Source organism: Henckelia pumila, chromosome 1 (assembly GCF_033568475.1).
Source record: "Henckelia pumila isolate YLH828 chromosome 1, ASM3356847v2, whole genome shotgun sequence".
NCBI classification, from domain to species: Eukaryota; Viridiplantae; Streptophyta; class Magnoliopsida; order Lamiales; family Gesneriaceae; genus Henckelia; species Henckelia pumila.
Genome location: NC_133120.1, coordinates 114,448,494 through 114,467,006, shown reverse-complemented (window position 1 = coordinate 114,467,006; position 18,513 = coordinate 114,448,494). Strand labels below are relative to the sequence as shown.

The following is an 18,513-nucleotide window of genomic DNA, read 5'->3' as shown; positions in this document are numbered from 1 at the left end:
TAATTTAAAAAATATAATTTTATATACATGCAACGCGTGTGCTTCGTGGCTAGTTTAAATAAAGATAGAAGTAATATGATAATTATAAAAATTGCGAGAAGTAGGATGAAACTTTACTATTGGTCATATCATAAACCAACAGAAACTTTCAGCTGTCCAACCAATGATGCTCAACTCGTTCCCGACCACTAAAACCCGATATCATGTTTTAATTATGCAAAAAATTTAAAAAAAAAAACTAAAACCCGATACGTCGAGACGAGATGTGAAAATATTGTTGGGAAGCTGAAAAGTCTTCCATAAACAATACATTCATAAGCTTTAATATAAACAACCACTGAAACCCAACAGTAAAACCCACCAATGGATTTTAGTGGTTTTTGTTTTTGTTTTTTTGAACCGGTGAATTTTAATGATCGTTCACGAAAATCATCCTGTATCCTAGAATGCATGTGATCAAAACTAAATATAGTAACATACAGATATTGACACACAACAATTTTAAATAATTAGGGCAGCCATTGTTGAATCGAGATTCTTAATACTAACAATAATACAACAAATACGTGTTGTGTGTGTGCTTGTACAATTATTTTTAAAATTAATTTGATTTATAAATAGATATAATATCATATAATTATAATGATTTTACAAAATAAGAAAAGGCAATTCGAAATGATAAAACAGATACAATTGGCAATGAAATAATTCATCCTTCTTGTCTGATGTTAACACAAGGGAGTCACTAAACCAATAAAATAAAGAATATAGTGTCATGATTGTTATAATTACTATCATAACAAAAATACCAGTTCGGGTACCAAAGAATCCAAGAATAAAAATAATACAGAAGAAGAATTCACCGCCACTTTTCCATGTGAATTATAATTTATAAAGAACAAGTAATAGCTATGAGCCAACTGCCAAAGGGTTGCCTGCATATCTAAAACTAGTCATAAACATCCATCATATCTCTCTTCATCAAAAGCACCCTCCGGCTGGATCCGGACTAGACCGGACGATTACGTTGTCACTCCCTCTGCATCATATTATCACAAAACATTCATCATGCAAGCTATTAGTGTAAGCAAACAAGCGCGTTGGCATGAATCAACCATACCTTTTGTCGTTTTGATCTTTGTTCTGACTCGGGGGGGCATCGGCGCTCATGGCTGGAAGAAGCCCCCTCATCCCGGTTTGCACCAGCCTGCAAGTGCCACATGAATAAAAACCACAATCTCGGTAAGAAAACAAGGAGGCATTGAGATTGTCGCGACTCTAGGCTCTAGAAGGACCTAAAATTCTATTCCCTTGAGTGGATATGTCTGTCACCTGTGATTGAACAGAAGAAGTTCCAACGTTCTCAGTAATCATGGGTATTAGCTGACGAAGTATATTTGATAAACGTATTCCTTCTTCACTCACAGCCGGTGCCGGTGCCCGTGCTGGTTCAACATCCTGCCTTCTTAATTCACTAGGACCTGAACTCAGGGGACTGGCATTCACCCCGGGAAACATCGTCCTCAGCAGCTGTTCAAGTCCACCCTGGATCTGAGCAGAGAATTCTTGACCGGTAATCACTTCTGCAGCTGAATTACCGATGCCTGAAAAGTTTTCCTAACGTAAATACCCAAGTATACATAAATCATTTAATTCATAGGTAAAATTACATCATAAAATCTTAAGAGTCAAGACTGTTTACATTGATTTATTGACATAATTTAACACAATCCATAAAATATTAAATAGACAACCTCACAGAAATAACCAACGAATTAAAAATAATTACAGGCTTAACATTACCCCCAGTCACTCCATCATTTCCATGTTGAGGAGCAGAAACAGATATAGGTTGTTGGGTGTTGCCAACAGGACCTTGACGTGGATCCAATGCTTGGGGAGCTAATGCAACATTTGGATTTCCAGTAGTTACTTGCTCAACTCTTGCCAAGACTGGATACAATATTCCTATTGAACTACGAGATGAATCAGAACCACGCCCAACAGCTGCAGGAACTGCGGCCACTACAGTTCTAACAGGAATTGCCCGCACTTGGGGCTCCCGGTTACTTGAATTTGAATCAAATCCCGCAGCAGGCTCTTGTGGGCCAGAATTTACACCATTCGAAGACACTGGAGCACCTTGCCCATGAGGCTGTGATCCAGTTGTATCTCTTCGAGGAAATACAGAACCTGATTTAAAAACAATAAATAAATATGTTAAGCAAATCAAAATATCAAATTAAGTATTTCCAGTTGTCAGGAAAAACTTCCTTGGAGTGGGATTTCTACAGCACCTGTCCGTATTCTGATGTCAATATTTCGAGGGAGAAATCCAGAACCACCAGAGCCTGCAGCTAATCCAGAGCCATGTTGAGCAGTACCAACCGGAACGGAACCAAAACTTGCTCCTGGTTGGAAGGGCTGGGGCTGTAGTAGGGAAAGAGGAGAGGGTGAGCAAATCTTATAGCATAACCAATGGGAGGAACACTTGTTCAACCAAATACCACCTGAACCATGATAGGATTGGGCCCCGTTGAGGATACAAAAACAGAGGGCCCAGAATTCACCATTGCATCAGCCTGAGGATGGAATGAATAATCCTCGTTAGATGGTGGGCAACTTCTAATGATAACTTTTTATGAAGCTACCTGTTAGAGAAGGGGAGGTTGTAGCAGATTCTTCAGGTCCACCTATGGGCCAAAGCAACCGGCCCATATATAAAGTTTACGCCAGTAGGCACAAGGCCCAGAAAGTCAGTAAGTGAGAGTTGTTATGTCACGTGGGAAGGAGGGGTCAGGGGAAGAAATAAATGGGGAGTGGGAACGGGGAGTCAGTCAGGAAATATTTTGTAGTGAAATCTCGTTTGAGAATTGGGGCAAGCGAGAGTGAGAGATTAGAAAATAATTATGTAAATATGTGATTTATATAAACTGCAATAGTAATCTCCGAGAAGAAATACAACTCTCCCTAATATGAACTGAACTAAACAAGAGAGAAACACTCACTCTCTCTTGCCCCAATTCTCAAACGAGAATTCACTACAAAATATTTCCTAGCTGTCTCCCCGTTCCCACTCCCCATTTATTTCTTCCCCTGACCCCTCCTTCCCACGTGACATAACAACTCTCACTTCCTGACTTTCTGGGCCTTGTGCCTGGCGTAAACTTTCTATATGGGCCGGTTGCTTTTGGCCCATGGGTGGACCTGAATAATCTGCTACAACCTCCCCTTCTCTAACACTACCTCTATAAACTGAATACCACAAAACGTAAATGTTCAATCAACCCAAGTAGCAGAATAACATACTGGTGTTTGACCCATCCTCAGAGTCATTATGGCCCTGCCAAGCTCAAGCAATAAAGACCCCAAGTTTTGGAAAAGAGCTCCTGATCTTATAGCATTATATTGAATTCTTGACCGCTCTAACGGATCAGCAACATTCGCATGACACTGCAGTTGTCCAGCAAGTTGCTGCAGTTGAAGACAGAGTTATAGAAGCTGCAGACAAATCTCTACCCACGAGACGAGTGTTATGCTTGTCATATTTGATTATCACTGGACAGAGAAACAATCCTCCCTTGATTTATATCTATCAATTCACAATTACCAGGTTTAACATACCGATAAGCATTCAGTGGCTTGCCCAACAAGCAGTTGTCTGGTAGATGTCATCACCTCTGCCAAGGACTCTGGTGTCAGAAGCCCTCTCGTCTCGTTAGAATGTACAGTAGTATCTAATTCCTGTACATCACGCCCAGAAAAACCAGTATTTCCAAAATTTGCAATCTGTCCACCGGCTGGAAAGAAAAAAACTCACACACTTAAGGACTAGAAAAGTTGATGAAACAAAAAGGAAGAAATACAAGTTCCAATCGAGGAGAGTCCCAGACCATTGGCAGTAAATTCTTGCCGCAAATGACTTAAGTACTGTAACAAAGTAGTCAATGAATCTGGTATTATCTGCAAGAAACATTGTCATTTAATTCAAAGATTAATGCTTGGAGAGGAGTAATTACATATTCATTTATGAAAAACACAACACGATATTGCTTTGTTTATTTAAAGTATCGACATTTGAACAGCGTGCAATAAGAACTGATTAAATCTGAATGCTACCGGTGGCTGCAAAGCTTCCACTGGAACAGATGCAGCACCTAATTGGTCGGACGGCGTTCTAATAGAATTTCTAAGACCACCATGACTGGGCACAGTTGAAAGCCGCTCCGAAGGAAGTAGCTGCCCAAGAGAAACATGAAAAATCAATCAAAATCGAGTTTTATCTCAGAAGAACACTCAAATAAAGATGCATTGAATCAAAACTAGCATAGCGCATAACGCATAGCTCTCTAAGGAGAAAAGAGTGCTAATAGTCAAGCATTCACACTCACATTAAGATCAATTCCTTCGCCACCATTTCCAGACCTTGGGACTCCAAACGAACTCAGAACAGCTGAAACAATCTATAAACAACACACCAAAACCATACATGTGTATTAGAGAATTATAGTTCATATAATCTAGTGAATATTCATGTATTTACCCGATTGAGATCAGGAAATGCTCCATCCCCCTGGTCTGATAGGTTGAAGGTTCCAACAACCATCCCAGAACCTGGTTGATTGCCAGGATTAAGCCCCGTTCCCATCGTTGAATCAGTTGCTGGAGAGAGAGAGAGAGAAAGCGAGGGTTTTCACATCTTGTTCCAAGAATTATGATAATTCAATAGTGAAATACCTTTATCAGGTTTCCAGAAGGTGACGCCCCCACTTCCCAACCAAATGCACCATTGTGTAAACACACTAACTAAACTGATCGTATAATATCCATAATTCTAGGAGGACAAGGATTTTTTGCAAGCACGATACATGAAGCAATTTTTTCCTCATAATAAGGAACTTGTACGACCTATGCGATGATTAATCTATTGAATAAAATGCATACTAAACCAAACCTGGATTATCAAATGAACTGTCCGGAGATGGAGCAACTGGTTGTCTCACCACCAGGTGCAGGGTGTGACCATCTTCTACATCTACAGATTCATGCATCAAGGAACTCAAGCAAAAGATGAGTGACAAATAAAGAACCCTCAAAGATTCTCACTCAACCTCTGAACTCATAGCTTAGTATAAATGAATATGATAAACAAATCTTAATAGAATAAATACAAAACATGCAATTCAAGCACCACACACTTGTGGAGATATTTCTTCATTCCAACAGCTCGAGCATTTTTTTAGTATCAATTATCCTCATACCAAGAACGTTGTCCTTGAACTAATATATTGGAGAAAGATAATATAACTTCCAGTTTGTTTGAAATAAAAATCTGTATTTAATCCCACTGATTGGACCATGGATAAACAGATTGAATCAACTTCTACCTGAATTTGAAACCAGGTTGATCCTTGCACCAGGTCAAATTAATAAGATTATGATAAAATCTTAATATAAGGTGGTTTCGAATAAAAGTTTATAAAGAAACTAATACTGTTAGTATGATTATGCAAACAATTTAGTCTTGCTTTCTTTCAAGCATGTGCTATGTGGATTAAGGTAATATGTTATTCCTTCAAATGATGACATAAGAGAACATAATGTTAGCTAAGTATCAAAATTACCTCTTGCTGTCAAGGCTCGCAAGTTTCTATATAATAAAAGAGATGCAGTAGAAAATATATCAGCTTAAACAACAAATATTTCCAATAAACATTAATTTAAAACTAAATTTCATCTATTAAGTTGAAAAAAAATGCTCAATTTTACAGTGTCAATGATACAGATATTCCCAGATGGATGTTAAATACAATAATTATTAAGCTTAATAGTATTCACATTCTATAAGCAAACCAGATGTTTACAGAAGTTATTTCCTTAGAACCTGAGTAGGACTATCCTGTTGACTCCCTTGAAATTAATCACTGTGATGTACCCTGACTGTTTCCCAAATGTTTACACCTATGACCTATTTCATATGTTTATTTGGATCCAAACAAAGACCAACAACAAGAGTCAAAGACTCAAATAGGCTTCTACGCCAAAGCAATCTCACAATGTAACAGCAAACAACATGCTTTCCTCATTTTTCTTTGCCTGTGAGGGAATAATTCATGTAGATTTCATTGCCTCGTACACCGAAAGACAAATAAACAAACACTAGAAAAAGATCAACAGTTAAAAGGAATAAGAGCCCTTCCTACAACTCAAAGCAAAGACTCACAAGTCAAAACTACAAAGGATACGGTAAGCAGAGAGAAGCTGATCGTCCTTCAAAACTTTTCCGCGGCATATAAGGCGTTGTTGCTCAGACAGGACACCAGTTAAAGAAGCAATTTGCTCCTTAAGTTCAGGAACAGGAACCTGCAACCAGTGCACGAATTAAGAAACCAAGAATAATTTGAAATCACCTCGTAAACCCATATTCTCAATTTCTAGTCAGTGACAACATGCCCAAGTATCATCGCAGTGACCCAACTTAGGAGGATCATCGGTCTGGATTTATTTTTAATCTATCATGGTTTGGATCAGTTTTAAAATCAACAAAACCGACTTTAATACACTTTATTTAAAACTTAATTTATTATAGTTTTTTCAATTATAGAAATCTGATTTGCCATAATTGGTTTTACTTCTTTCTTAAATCTAATCAATTTTTTTACTTATTATTTTTTTAGATAAATCAATGTTGTAAACGGCAGGAGGTGGTGGCGGGGCGGTCAGTGACCGCCTACTGCCTCGGCCGTCTATGCACCGTTGAATTTTTTTAGCAATTTTTAATAGGCAATTATGTATAATCATGCAATGTAATTAAAAATAGTCAAATTTTTTTGTGTAATATATGTAATTAAATAATGTTTATGCCTAAGAAGCTTCATACAATATATACAATCTAGAAAAAATGCAAATAAATACATAAATACAAACTAACAAGACAATTAAGGTGGCGGCAGCGGTGGAGGGCAGATCGAGGCGGTTTGAGACAGGTGTGGCTGATGGTGGAGGACATTTGAAACCAAAAGTAAACACAAAAGAGAGTGAGAGGTGTTTTTATTATATCTAAGGGTTTTAAAATTTATTGACTTTGACTAATTTTTAAAATTATTTGACTTTGATAATTGATTGGAATTTTAAAATCATTGACCGACTCGGCCGCCTACTTGCCCACCTCCGCCGCCTCGACCGCTTGCTTGCCCGCCTAGACCGTCGGATAACCTCAGACTGCCTACGGGGACCGCCTTAGACTAAGGCGGGGCGGTCGAGGGCCGCCTACTGCCTAGGCGGCCGCCTCGACCGCCATTTAGAACACTGAGATAAATATATTAATATAGGTGATAACGTGTGATTGTGGAGTTTCTTTGAAACTAACTTAATTCATTTTGAGGATTTATATTTTTCATTCTAAATTTATAATGTCGTTGTCATATATATTGTTAAAAACTAACATATATGTAAATATTAGTATTTGTTTGTGTATAATAGCTAGTTTAAAAATTTTAAATTATTTTTAAAATAATCAAATTATTTCATATGGAAAAAAATCAAAATATAAAATCAATCATCCAAACCGAACCGAACCGAAAATCTAGATTTGTTTTTTATAGATTTTAATTATTAATGTTTTGGTTCCATTTAGTATAATCGATGCACTTGGTTTGCTTCGAGTTTTAATCAAATCCAAACCAAACCGGATTTGCTGACCCCTAACCCTACTACTCCTGCATATTTATGCATGAAATTCGCTACAATATATCCAGAGAATAGCTTGAGATATTAATAGAAATAACTTGTGCCTTCCCATCCCACCACAGATTCCTTAACTGCACAGAAACAGTAAAAAATATTTTCATCCAGGTCCCAACCCCAAGTTGCAATACTTGCTGAAATTCAAAAATCGTAACGCACCAGTCTGTTATCTTAGACCTGGAATGCACTACAAACTCTAAGTCTTATTTCAATAACTCACAGATTGCTTGCCGGTCATGCCATCCAGGTCCCAACCCCAAGTTGCAATACTTGCTGAAATTCAAAAATCGTAACGCACCAGTCTGTTATCTTAGACCTGGAATGCACTACAAACTCTAAGTCTTATTTCAATAACTCACAGATTGCTTGCCGGTCATGCCACGAGACAAAGTACACAACCATCCCTTTAAATAATTAAATGGAATTTCTAGGAGAAAATTATCCAAGTCAGCATGATATAGGATAGGCAGCAGTGACATCAGAAACCAATGAAGTTGATAACTATTCAAATGATAAATGCACTTTCAGTAGAGCAAAAAGAAGAAATGTGATCCATGGGTAACTCAAACAGATTTAGGATCATATATATGTGGGGGCACACATAAAACATGTGGGTGAATAAACTAAAAGACGGACATAGGTGTAGGTGAACAAGCATACAAAATTGACTTGTAAAAGATCTGAGGGAAAGGGAAATATAGATTACGCATTTATCCACTCGCAATGTGAAAGTTTGAGAATCCAACGTCTTGATCTTTATTTCAACGGTAGTTTCAGAACACCCAGCCACATCATTATGGGGCATGTCTGCGCAGTCACCACTCTTACTTCCCATCAATTCAAGATATGACAGCCTGAAATCAACTAAGTTTAGATGACTTGATAAAAAGATTTAACGCAACAGATAGAAAAGTTTGAAACTATAAAAATTTAATCCGAGGCACCCCAAAAATTAAAAATATAACCAAAAAGGTAGCAAGAAGGAAAAAGGGAATCACGCGTATTCACGTAATGACGTAATACATATATTTTATATGTTTCATAAAAGGCGGGAAATACTCTATAAACATTTGGTGGGATAAACATGATGTTCCTTAACCCCCTATGTTTACAATGATGGGAGATTCCAGTCTTCATCCGACGTCATATCAAATCAACCAAGATAGAATGAATTCTCTGATCTCTCAATTTTAATGCCAAGAACAGTGATGCCGAACTGCCCATCCCGGACATACCCTAAACGGATCCAATCATCACGTGTTTGGAATCTTAATTAGTATTCATCTCCTACCACACAATTTAAATACCACATAAATTCTATTGCTATGAACAGATACATTTTCCATGTCATTTTCACAAGAATTGTTTTTTAGGTTGTCAACCCTCTCTATTTCTCTAGGGTTCAAATGACCATAACTTAACACCAAAATGACCATATCTCTGAATTGCATAGCTGTGTAACTGATGAAATGAATACCCCCTGTAGTCTAAAGGAGAAAATTCTGGGGCTTTAAATAGAAACACCCACCATCAGCATCCGAACACCCAAAATAACCATGATGCTTTCTCTTTTTTATTCATAAAAAACCATACCTCGAATCTCGCAGCATTAAACAAAGAAAAATAAAAAGTAAATATGGATTCTTGAATAATAATTCTCTCTGACAAAACCCGATCACCAAATTAAACTACTGTAAATAGAAACCCAGAAAGCCAAAATCCAATCTTCTCGACAACCCATTACAGACGTGGGGAAAAATAACAAGAAACAGCGATAACCTGAGAAAAACAGTCCACGAAACAACACAGACGCACACAAAATACGATGAAAGAAAATTATTAAACAAAAAAAGCTTAATAAAAGCAAATACTAACAGACCCAGTAGAGCACGATCTTCTATATCGTTGGCCGTTGATTTACAAAAATCACAAGCCAACGGAGCAGTGGTGGAGCTGAGGAGGAAGAGCTGAGACTCGAGAGAAAGGGACCTTTGATTTGATATTTAAATTTATTTATCTTTTTTTATTTTCGGATTACAGATCGGCTAAATCAGTAGAGAAATAATAAAGGCCTGTTTGGTTGGTGAACCCAAAGTGAGGTTAATGAAAATCCAAGAACCCGTTGGCCGCCATTCATACTTCTTACAATAGTTTCCTATGTCGGTTATTTATTTATTTGTTATTAATTTTTAATATGGTGAAACTCAAAAATCTAAACTTGGTCCAATATGGTCTTCTTCCTTATAGTTTGTGTCTCATGTAAATTCAGCTGCAAGTTATTTGATATGTATCATTGTTTAAAGTTCTTGCATTATGATCTTAAACGGTAATCGATTTTTTGGAGATTTTCATGTCGTATTTAGAATATTAACAACGATGCTAACGATAAACTCAAATTAACGACAATAACGGTAACTATTACGCGCCAAGATTTTGCCAGAAAGAAAGAAAATTGTTCCCATTTTCTATGAAAATGAAATGAGTAATACAAGATTTTAACTTAAATGTGCTTCATGTTTCCTCGAAAAAATATTTGTCAAAGTATATAAAATTTAAAATATACAAAAAATATGGAATGGGTGATAAAATTTATCAAACCAATTATCACAACATTTAAATGTTCTAAACAAAAAACTCTTATGAGATTTCTTACTGAAAAATTTTGTGACACATATAATCGATCTACCTGACTCATTAAAAGTATTATTGTCATGTCAAAAGTGTTATTTTATATGTAACTATGAATCAACTAGACTCATCTAACAGATATAAATTGACAAAACCATCTTGCGAGAGATATAATGTGACTGCAATCACATCAATCACAAACCCCAAATCTAAACTTGTTTCCCTAAACTCAACATAAACATGAAGTAGTTAAACAATGCCAATGCTTGGAACCAAATTACTGAAACACGGAGAGAAAAACCAAGCATGTATGTATGAATTAGTGTATATAAGCAAATTATCAACCAAATCAATGTTTTACACTACATCTGTGTATTTAATGGTTTAGAAATTATCAAATCTAGTAGTTGTAAAATATAACGCTCCAAATTCGATGATTTTCTTCACTGTACCGAGACAGATCTTTTTAGCCTACTTATGTCCTCACTCACACGCATCCTGAAAAACTTCTTAGAGGTCACTAACTCCATAATTGACACAAGTCAAACATGCTTAACTTTGAAGTTTTATGTAATGAGCTGATCTTGAAAAAAGATTAACCTTTTTGATATGAGAAGTATCTATCAAAACTTTTAAATCGTCTTAAACCGTGTAGTCACATACCTACACAGTCTGATAACCCTCACATTCCGGTGTGAGATCGGTTCATCCATGTTTTCATTCTCTTAGAAGTCGGCTAGGAGTCGCTTCTTGTCCGTGCAACTTCTTGACACTGGACATTAAATTTGTTGAAAAATAAATAAAAAATGTTTTGATAAATAAAAAAAATAAAAAAAAAAAAGAACAACAAGCGCTGGACCAAATCTTTGTTGAGAACCCTATTTCAACTCTCGTCTTGTTGAACTAAAATAGGGCTGAGAGTTTCCCTAGTTACGAAACTTATTTTGCAACGATGATTGTGAGCTCAAGCAATTAAAATGAAGGCATTCAATCATTTTAAGTGTGGTTTGATATGAATGATAAAGCTTTAAATGATTATACGTCAAATTTCAATAGGCATACATCATTTCGTATCCACACAAACACATGTGCGTGTGTTTGTATATATTTATCGATTAATCATAATAGAGATACAAAGGACAATTGATTCTGAATACCAATTAGTTATTTGTTACCTTCTATTCTAGATGTAAATTGATTGTTCATAAGTTACGGGCTTGATCGTAGGTGATTAGAATAATTATCAGTTTTGGGTCTTTCATGAATTGTATATATTACTGTGATCTCTCTCAATAATAGATATTGGGTTATTCTTCCATCCTCCACCCTCTATCATGGTATCAAAGCACCCAAACTCATACGAGCATTTCTTTTTCTCCCTTCCATTACCCTCTGCCGAACACAACACTCTTGCCGATATCACATCGTCTCCGCTTCGAACACCCAGCATATATATATAGCTACACAGTCAAGTTTTTTTTTTTCTCTTTTGGCCTCCGAAGAATCTTCAATGACTACTACACCACCCACCATCACTCACAACGTTCACACGACACAACCATCACCACTCATCAGCATCAACATTTCTGCACAAGCACCCATTAAACTCACTAGCACAAATTATACCTCATGGAGGCTGCAATTTCACACGTTATTTGTTGGTTATGATCTGATTGGTTATGTTGATGGACGTAATCCATGCCCTCCTCCTACCATTACTGAAAATGCCAAAACATCACCAAATCCTGCACACATTCTCTGGATTCGCCAAGACCAACTCATTCTCAATGCACTTGTTGGTTCTCTTTCACCCACCATAATTCCATTCATTGCCCAAGCCAAGACATCTCAAGATGCCTGGACCATCCTTACCAACACTTATGGCAAATCCTCTCGAGGACGCATCAAGCAAGTGAAAAGTCATCTCAAAAATCCTATTAAGGGCCCTCAAAGTGTTACTGACTTTCTTCACTCTGTCAAAGTTCATGCTGATGAACTAGCCATCCTTGGAGCACCTATGGATGAAGAAGATCTCGTAGAAAAAATTTTGGATGGCCTTGGAGATGATTATAAAGAGCTGGTTCGAGCTGTTCAAGCTCGTGACACTTCGATCTCTTTCGATGAACTTCATGAAAAGCTCTTGAACTTTGAAGCATCAATTGTAAGACCAAAGATGGACATGGCTCCTTTCCCTGCCTCTGCCAATCCAGCCCACCGCAACAACACTAGCAGGCGCCCGCCGCCTTCGCATCCCAATCGGAACTCTACATGGCGCCCACCATCAAATCATGATAACTACTTCAATCTTGGACAACACTTCAGAAGCAACCGTCCTCCTCCTCGCCCTTATCTTGGTTCTTGTCAAGCTTGTGGCATTCAGGGACACTCTGCCAAGCGTTGTCCATCATTTCGATTTATTCCAGTTCAGGCGTCCACTCCTTCCCGTGATCCTGGAACCTCCTCATTCGGGCAACCCCAGGCTCATTTTGCTACCAATACTAGTTCAAACACTCCATCATGGCTCCTTGATAGCGGTGCTACTCATCATGTCACCGCGGACTTGAGTAACTTATCACTTCATTCTCCATACACCGGCTCTGATGATGTTCAAATTGGTGATGGCACGGGACTCCCCATCACCCATACTGGTTCCACTTCTCTTTACACTAAATCCAATAGTTTTACACTTAATAATGTCCTTTGTGTCCCTAACATGAAACATAACCTCATATCTATCTCCCAGTTCTGTACAACTAACAATGTTTCTGTTGAATTCTTACCAAATACTTTTCTTGTGAAGGAACTCCACACAAAGGCAATTCTTTTTCAGGGTCGAAAGAAGGATGGAGTTTATGAGTGGCCAATGTCCAACCAAAAGTCTACTCCAATACTTGCATTTTCCAGTATCAAGGCCCCTTCATCGGCATGGCATCATCGACTCGGTCACCCAGCATTTCCCATTCTTAAACATATTATTTCCCATTATCACCTAGGATTATCTTCCTCTATGTCATCTGAGTTTTTATGTAATGCATGTCAATGCAATAAAAGCCATAAATTATCATTCTCTACTTCATCTCTTCTCTCTTCTAAACCACTGGATATCATCTTCTCTGATGTATGGACCTCACCTATTCTATCTTGTGATGGGTTTAAATACTATGCTATATTTGTTGACCACTTTACCAAGTACATCTGGCTCTACCCTCTCAAACGCAAATCTGACCTTCATGATGTTTTTATTAAATTCAAAGCCATAGTCGAAAACCATTTCAAAAGCAAAATAATCAAACTTTACTCTGATAATGGTGGTGAATATATTAGCCTTGCCAACTATCTAGCTACACACGGTATCTCCCATCTCACCACGCCGCCTCATACACCAGAGCATAATGGCTATTCCGAACGACGACACCGACATATTGTCGAAACTGGCCTCACCCTTTTGTCCCATGCATCCATGCCATTAACTTTTTGGCCTTATGCATTTGCCACCGCCGTCTATCTCATCAATCGTTTACCTACACCAACACTCAACTTATCATGTCCCTTGGAAAAACTCTTTACCAAATCTCCAAATTATTCAAAACTTAGGATATTTGGATGTCTGTGCTACCCTTGGCTGCGACCTTATTCCACTCACAAACTTGATACCCGTTCCAAACCGTGTGTGTTTATTGGATACTCACTAACCCAAAGTGCTTACCTATGTCTTGACCCTTATACCTCTAGAATATACATCTTTCGTCATGTCAAGTTTATCGAGTCTGTGTTTCCATTCACTTCACTTCATCATCAATTGCCCCGTCCTCTATCCCATACTGTCAGTGACTGGATTTCCCCTGTCACACCTATCTCATCACCAAATATGGAACTGCCACTCACGACTCCATCCGACGTCGAATCGGAAATAATGTCTGCATGTGATCCTTCTTTCACCATAATATCCCACGTGTCTCCAAACTCCAGTACATCTCCAGCCTCTACAACCAGCAACATACCCTTACCTAATCTCTCTCTCACCCAATCCATCACTTCTGTCTCTACTCAACCACCCAATGAACATAGAATGATCACCTGAGCTCAAAATGATATCCGTAAACAAATTCAAAAATTAAACCTTACGGCCCAAATCTCTAAATCTGATGAATTGGAACCTACAACTCTGTCCAAAGCCCTCAAAGATACCGAATGGCGTCAGGCCATGTCTGAAGAATACGATGCTCTGGTTCGGAATGGGACATGGGATCTAGTACCATTGCTTTCCACTCAAAATGTTGTTGGTTGTAAATGGATATTTCGCATTAAACGACATCCTAATGGTTCTATTGATAGGTTCAAAGCTCGCCTTGTAGCAAAAGGATTTCACCAACGTCCAGGGATCGACTACAATGACACATTCAGCACTGTCATCAAACCCACTACTATACGCCTCATTCTCAACATTGCCGTTAGTCGTGGATGGTCTCTTCGTCAACTCGATGTCAATAATGCCTTTCTACAAGGCCATCTTACTGAAGATGTTTACATGGCTCAACCACCCGGATTTCTCGACGTTGATCACCCCACTCATGTTTGCAAGCTTCGTAAGGCCATCTATGGCCTTAAACAAGCTCCACGTGCCTGGTACCAAGAACTTCGTCACTTTCTTATTACTTCTGGATTTCAGAACTCTCATGCCGACACATCACTCTTTGTACTAAATTCTGATCGCCATTCTATCTATCTACTTGTTTATGTTGACGACATTATCATAACTGGTGACAATGATACTCTTGTTAGCAAATTTGTGTCTCTATTGGCGCAGAGGTTCTCTATCAAGGATCTTGGTCCACTTCACTATTTTCTTGGTGTTGAAGTTGTTCAACATGGATATGGCATTCTACTGTCCCAACAACGATATATCTTGGATCTTCTCGACCTTACAAAAATGAACAACTCCAAACCAGTAACTACTACCTTGGCCACAAGTACATCACTGACATTACGTTCTGGCTCTGCTCTAAGTGATCCTACAGAATACCGAACCATTGTCGGCAGCCTTCAATACTTGTCACTTACCAGACCCGACATAGCATTTGTTGTCAACAAACTTTCACAGTTTATGCATCGCCCAACGACTGATCATTGGGCAGCGGTTAAGCGTCTTCTATGCTATCTCTGTGGAACATCAGACCATGGCATTCTTCTCCATCGTGACTCTCCATTATCTGTACATGCCTTCTCCGATGCCGATTGGGCAGGTAATAAAGACGACTACTCCTCTACAAGTGCTTATATTGTTTATATGGGGTGTAATCCTATCTCTTGGAGTTCCAAGAAGCAACGTACCATTGCTCGATCATCAACCGAGGCCGAATATCGATCAGTTGCTGCCACTGCAACTGAACTAATCTGGGTATGCTCCCTTCTGCGAGAACTTGGTATCCCTATCCTACAATGTCCGGTCATCTATTGCGACAATGTTGGCACTACTCACCTATGCTCCAACCCGGTGTTCCACTCTCGAATGAAGCACATTGCAATTGACTTCCACTTCATTCGAAACCGAGTCCAAAATGGTGACCTTCGCGTTGCGCATGTTTCCTCAATCGACCAGCTAGCAGATGCGCTTACCAAGCCTTTACCACAACCACGTTTTCTGTTGCTCAAGGACAAGATTGGGCTTTCCTCTCGGAGCTCCATCTTGAGGGGCCATAATAGAGATACAAAGGACAATTGATTCTGAATACCAATTAGTTATTTGTTACCTTCTATTCTAGATGTAAATTGATTGTTCATAAGTTACGGGCTTGATCGTAGGTGATTAGAATAATTATCAGTTTTGGGTCTTTCATGAATTGTATATATTACTGTGATCTCTCTCAATAATAGATATTGGGTTATTCTTCCATCCTCCACCCTCTATCAAATCATACATATGTTATGCATCATTCATTATCCTATATACCAAACGAAATAATGTCTTAGTGTTATCCACCATAAACTACTTAGTTTGCATTTGTTTTGAGTTAATGTCTACCCCCGCTGCCTCCCAAGTCTTAGAAAAGCAGTCTTAATGTTATACACCATCAACTACGTACAATACTTAGTGTGTCTATATGTCGATCCATCATCCATTTGTTATGCATCACCCATCATCATATCTTCCAAACGAAACAACATATTAATGTTATATACCATCAATTACTATGTTTGTATTTGTTTTAAGGTAATGTCTACTCTCACTGTCTCACAATTAAGTCTTAAAAAAATAGTTATAGTTTAACATCTGAAACCCACCAAAATACTTCAATTTATTTATATTGAACTTATATTGGAGCTGCACGGCTGGGAAAAACTTAAAATATTTGATAGGTACTACTCGTATCAAGAAAGAGCGCATCTTCTTTTCAGGATTTCATCACATAAGAACTCTAAAGTTAAGCGTGCTTGACTTGGGGCAAATTTAAGATGAGTGAACTTTTGAGAAGTTTTTCATGGTGTATATGAGTGATGACATAAATACGCTGGAAAGACTCGTCTTAACAGGGAGGACATTCGTCAAATCTAGGGGTTATATTTGGTATCAGAGTCGACTCTTAGTCTGGTATGGTTCTGGGACGAACCACGCGGAAGCTGGTGGGCATGTGAGTTGTGACGCTCGGAGCTGATAAGAGAGCTAATATTATGTAGGTGTGAGACTGCACAGTTGAGGAGAGCTTAAAAGATTTGATAGGTATTATATTACTCATATCAAGAAGGTGCATCTTCTTTTAAATTTTTGGAGCTCATCACATAAAAACTCCAAAGTTAAGCGTTTTTGACTTTGGACAATTTTAGGATGAGTGACCTCTGGAAAGTTTCTCAGAGTACTTGTGAGTGAGGACATAAGCACGCTGCAAAAGATCCGTCTTGATACAGTGGGGACATTTGTCGAATCTAGGGCTATGGGTGTCAATTCGGGTGGGACGGGTGGGTTCGGATCGGGTTGAGAAAAATTTTATTTAAAAAATTCTCAACTCGAACCAACCCGAAAATGACCAACCCGAATCAATTCGATTTATTTTTTATTTTTATAAATATTTTTAAAAAATAATTAAATTAAAAGTTAGAAAATACTATAATAATAATAATAATAATAATATTTAATTTAAACACATAACAACAAAATCTAAGTTTATATATAATTTAAAGTTGAAATTTTCTCCTAAATTTTTTTTTTAAATTTTAGTTGTAAAAAATTTAAATTATACTTGCTACAAAAATAAAAAAATTATTTAAAATATCAAAATTGTATGAAATAAATATTAAATGACGAAAATTTATTATATCAATATAAAATATTTTTTTTCAAACATACAACATATAAAAATGTAGCAAATATTTCTTAATTTTATATAAAAATAATTAAAAAAATTCGGGTCACCTCGGGTTGAACAGAACCCGATTAATTTTTTCAGGTTAGTTTTCGGGTCAATCCAATTCGACACGAACACAAAACCCCCCAACCCTAACTCAAAATTTTTCAGGTCGACTCATGTCAGTTTGACAGGTTGGGTTCAATTTTGATACCTCTCTCTATGACGTTACAATTTGATTTTTTTTAAAAAAAATAAAATAAGATTATAATTGGATTGATAGATTCAAATCTATTGATTTCAAATTATCTTTATCCAAAAGCTATATCATTTTAATAATAATTATGATATATTTCAAATATCAGGCGTGATCTCTAAACGTAACCCAGCGGAACACTAAAAGATAAGTAATCTGGTGCTTTAAAAAGAAACTCAAAGTAATGGGATTTGTACTAAATATTTTCTGTAACTAATTTGTAAATCATGTTAAAATTATATTCTATAATATTATTTTTATACGAATTTTTTTTTAAAAATATTTATGATTTTTTATAATATTCTTTGTATGAATAATATATAGGTTGAATAATTATTTTGTTATGATTATAGAAATATGTAGTTAGATTATAAAAATATGAAATTATATACATACATATATCAGATATATTTTATGTTAAAATTACATTGCAAAATATTATTTTTATAAGATTTTTTTCAAATATTTATGTTTTTTATAATATTCTTTGTATGAATTATAGTAGGGTAGATTGAAATAAGTACTTTGTTATGATTATAGAAA

At 37.1% G+C, this 18,513-nt stretch overlaps 1 protein-coding gene across 2 annotated transcripts; it reads right to left on the bottom strand.

Moving 5' to 3' along the window:
* Positions 1–688: 688 nt before the first annotated feature.
* Positions 689–9,787, bottom strand: LOC140881775 (ubiquitin-like domain-containing protein CIP73). 2 transcript variants are annotated; one of them, XM_073287356.1, is made up of 16 exons: positions 9,622–9,787; positions 8,453–8,600; positions 6,246–6,363; positions 4,955–5,035; positions 4,544–4,662; positions 4,392–4,463; positions 4,120–4,239; positions 3,894–3,963; positions 3,625–3,800; positions 3,310–3,474; positions 2,511–2,582; positions 2,298–2,430; positions 1,804–2,193; positions 1,333–1,604; positions 1,121–1,207; positions 689–1,039 (listed from the first exon to the last, which is right to left on the bottom strand). In XM_073287356.1, exons 2-16 carry the CDS (start codon positions 8,579–8,581, stop codon positions 1,031–1,033), a joined length of 2,013 nt encoding a protein of 670 aa, XP_073143457.1. In that variant the 5' UTR covers positions 8,582–8,600; positions 9,622–9,787; the 3' UTR covers positions 689–1,030. The 2 variants fall into 2 exon arrangements, with proteins under 2 accessions (XP_073143457.1, XP_073143448.1); XM_073287347.1 differs by having other exon boundaries at positions 9,626–9,786.
* Between the last annotated feature and the right edge of the window lie 8,726 nt (positions 9,788–18,513).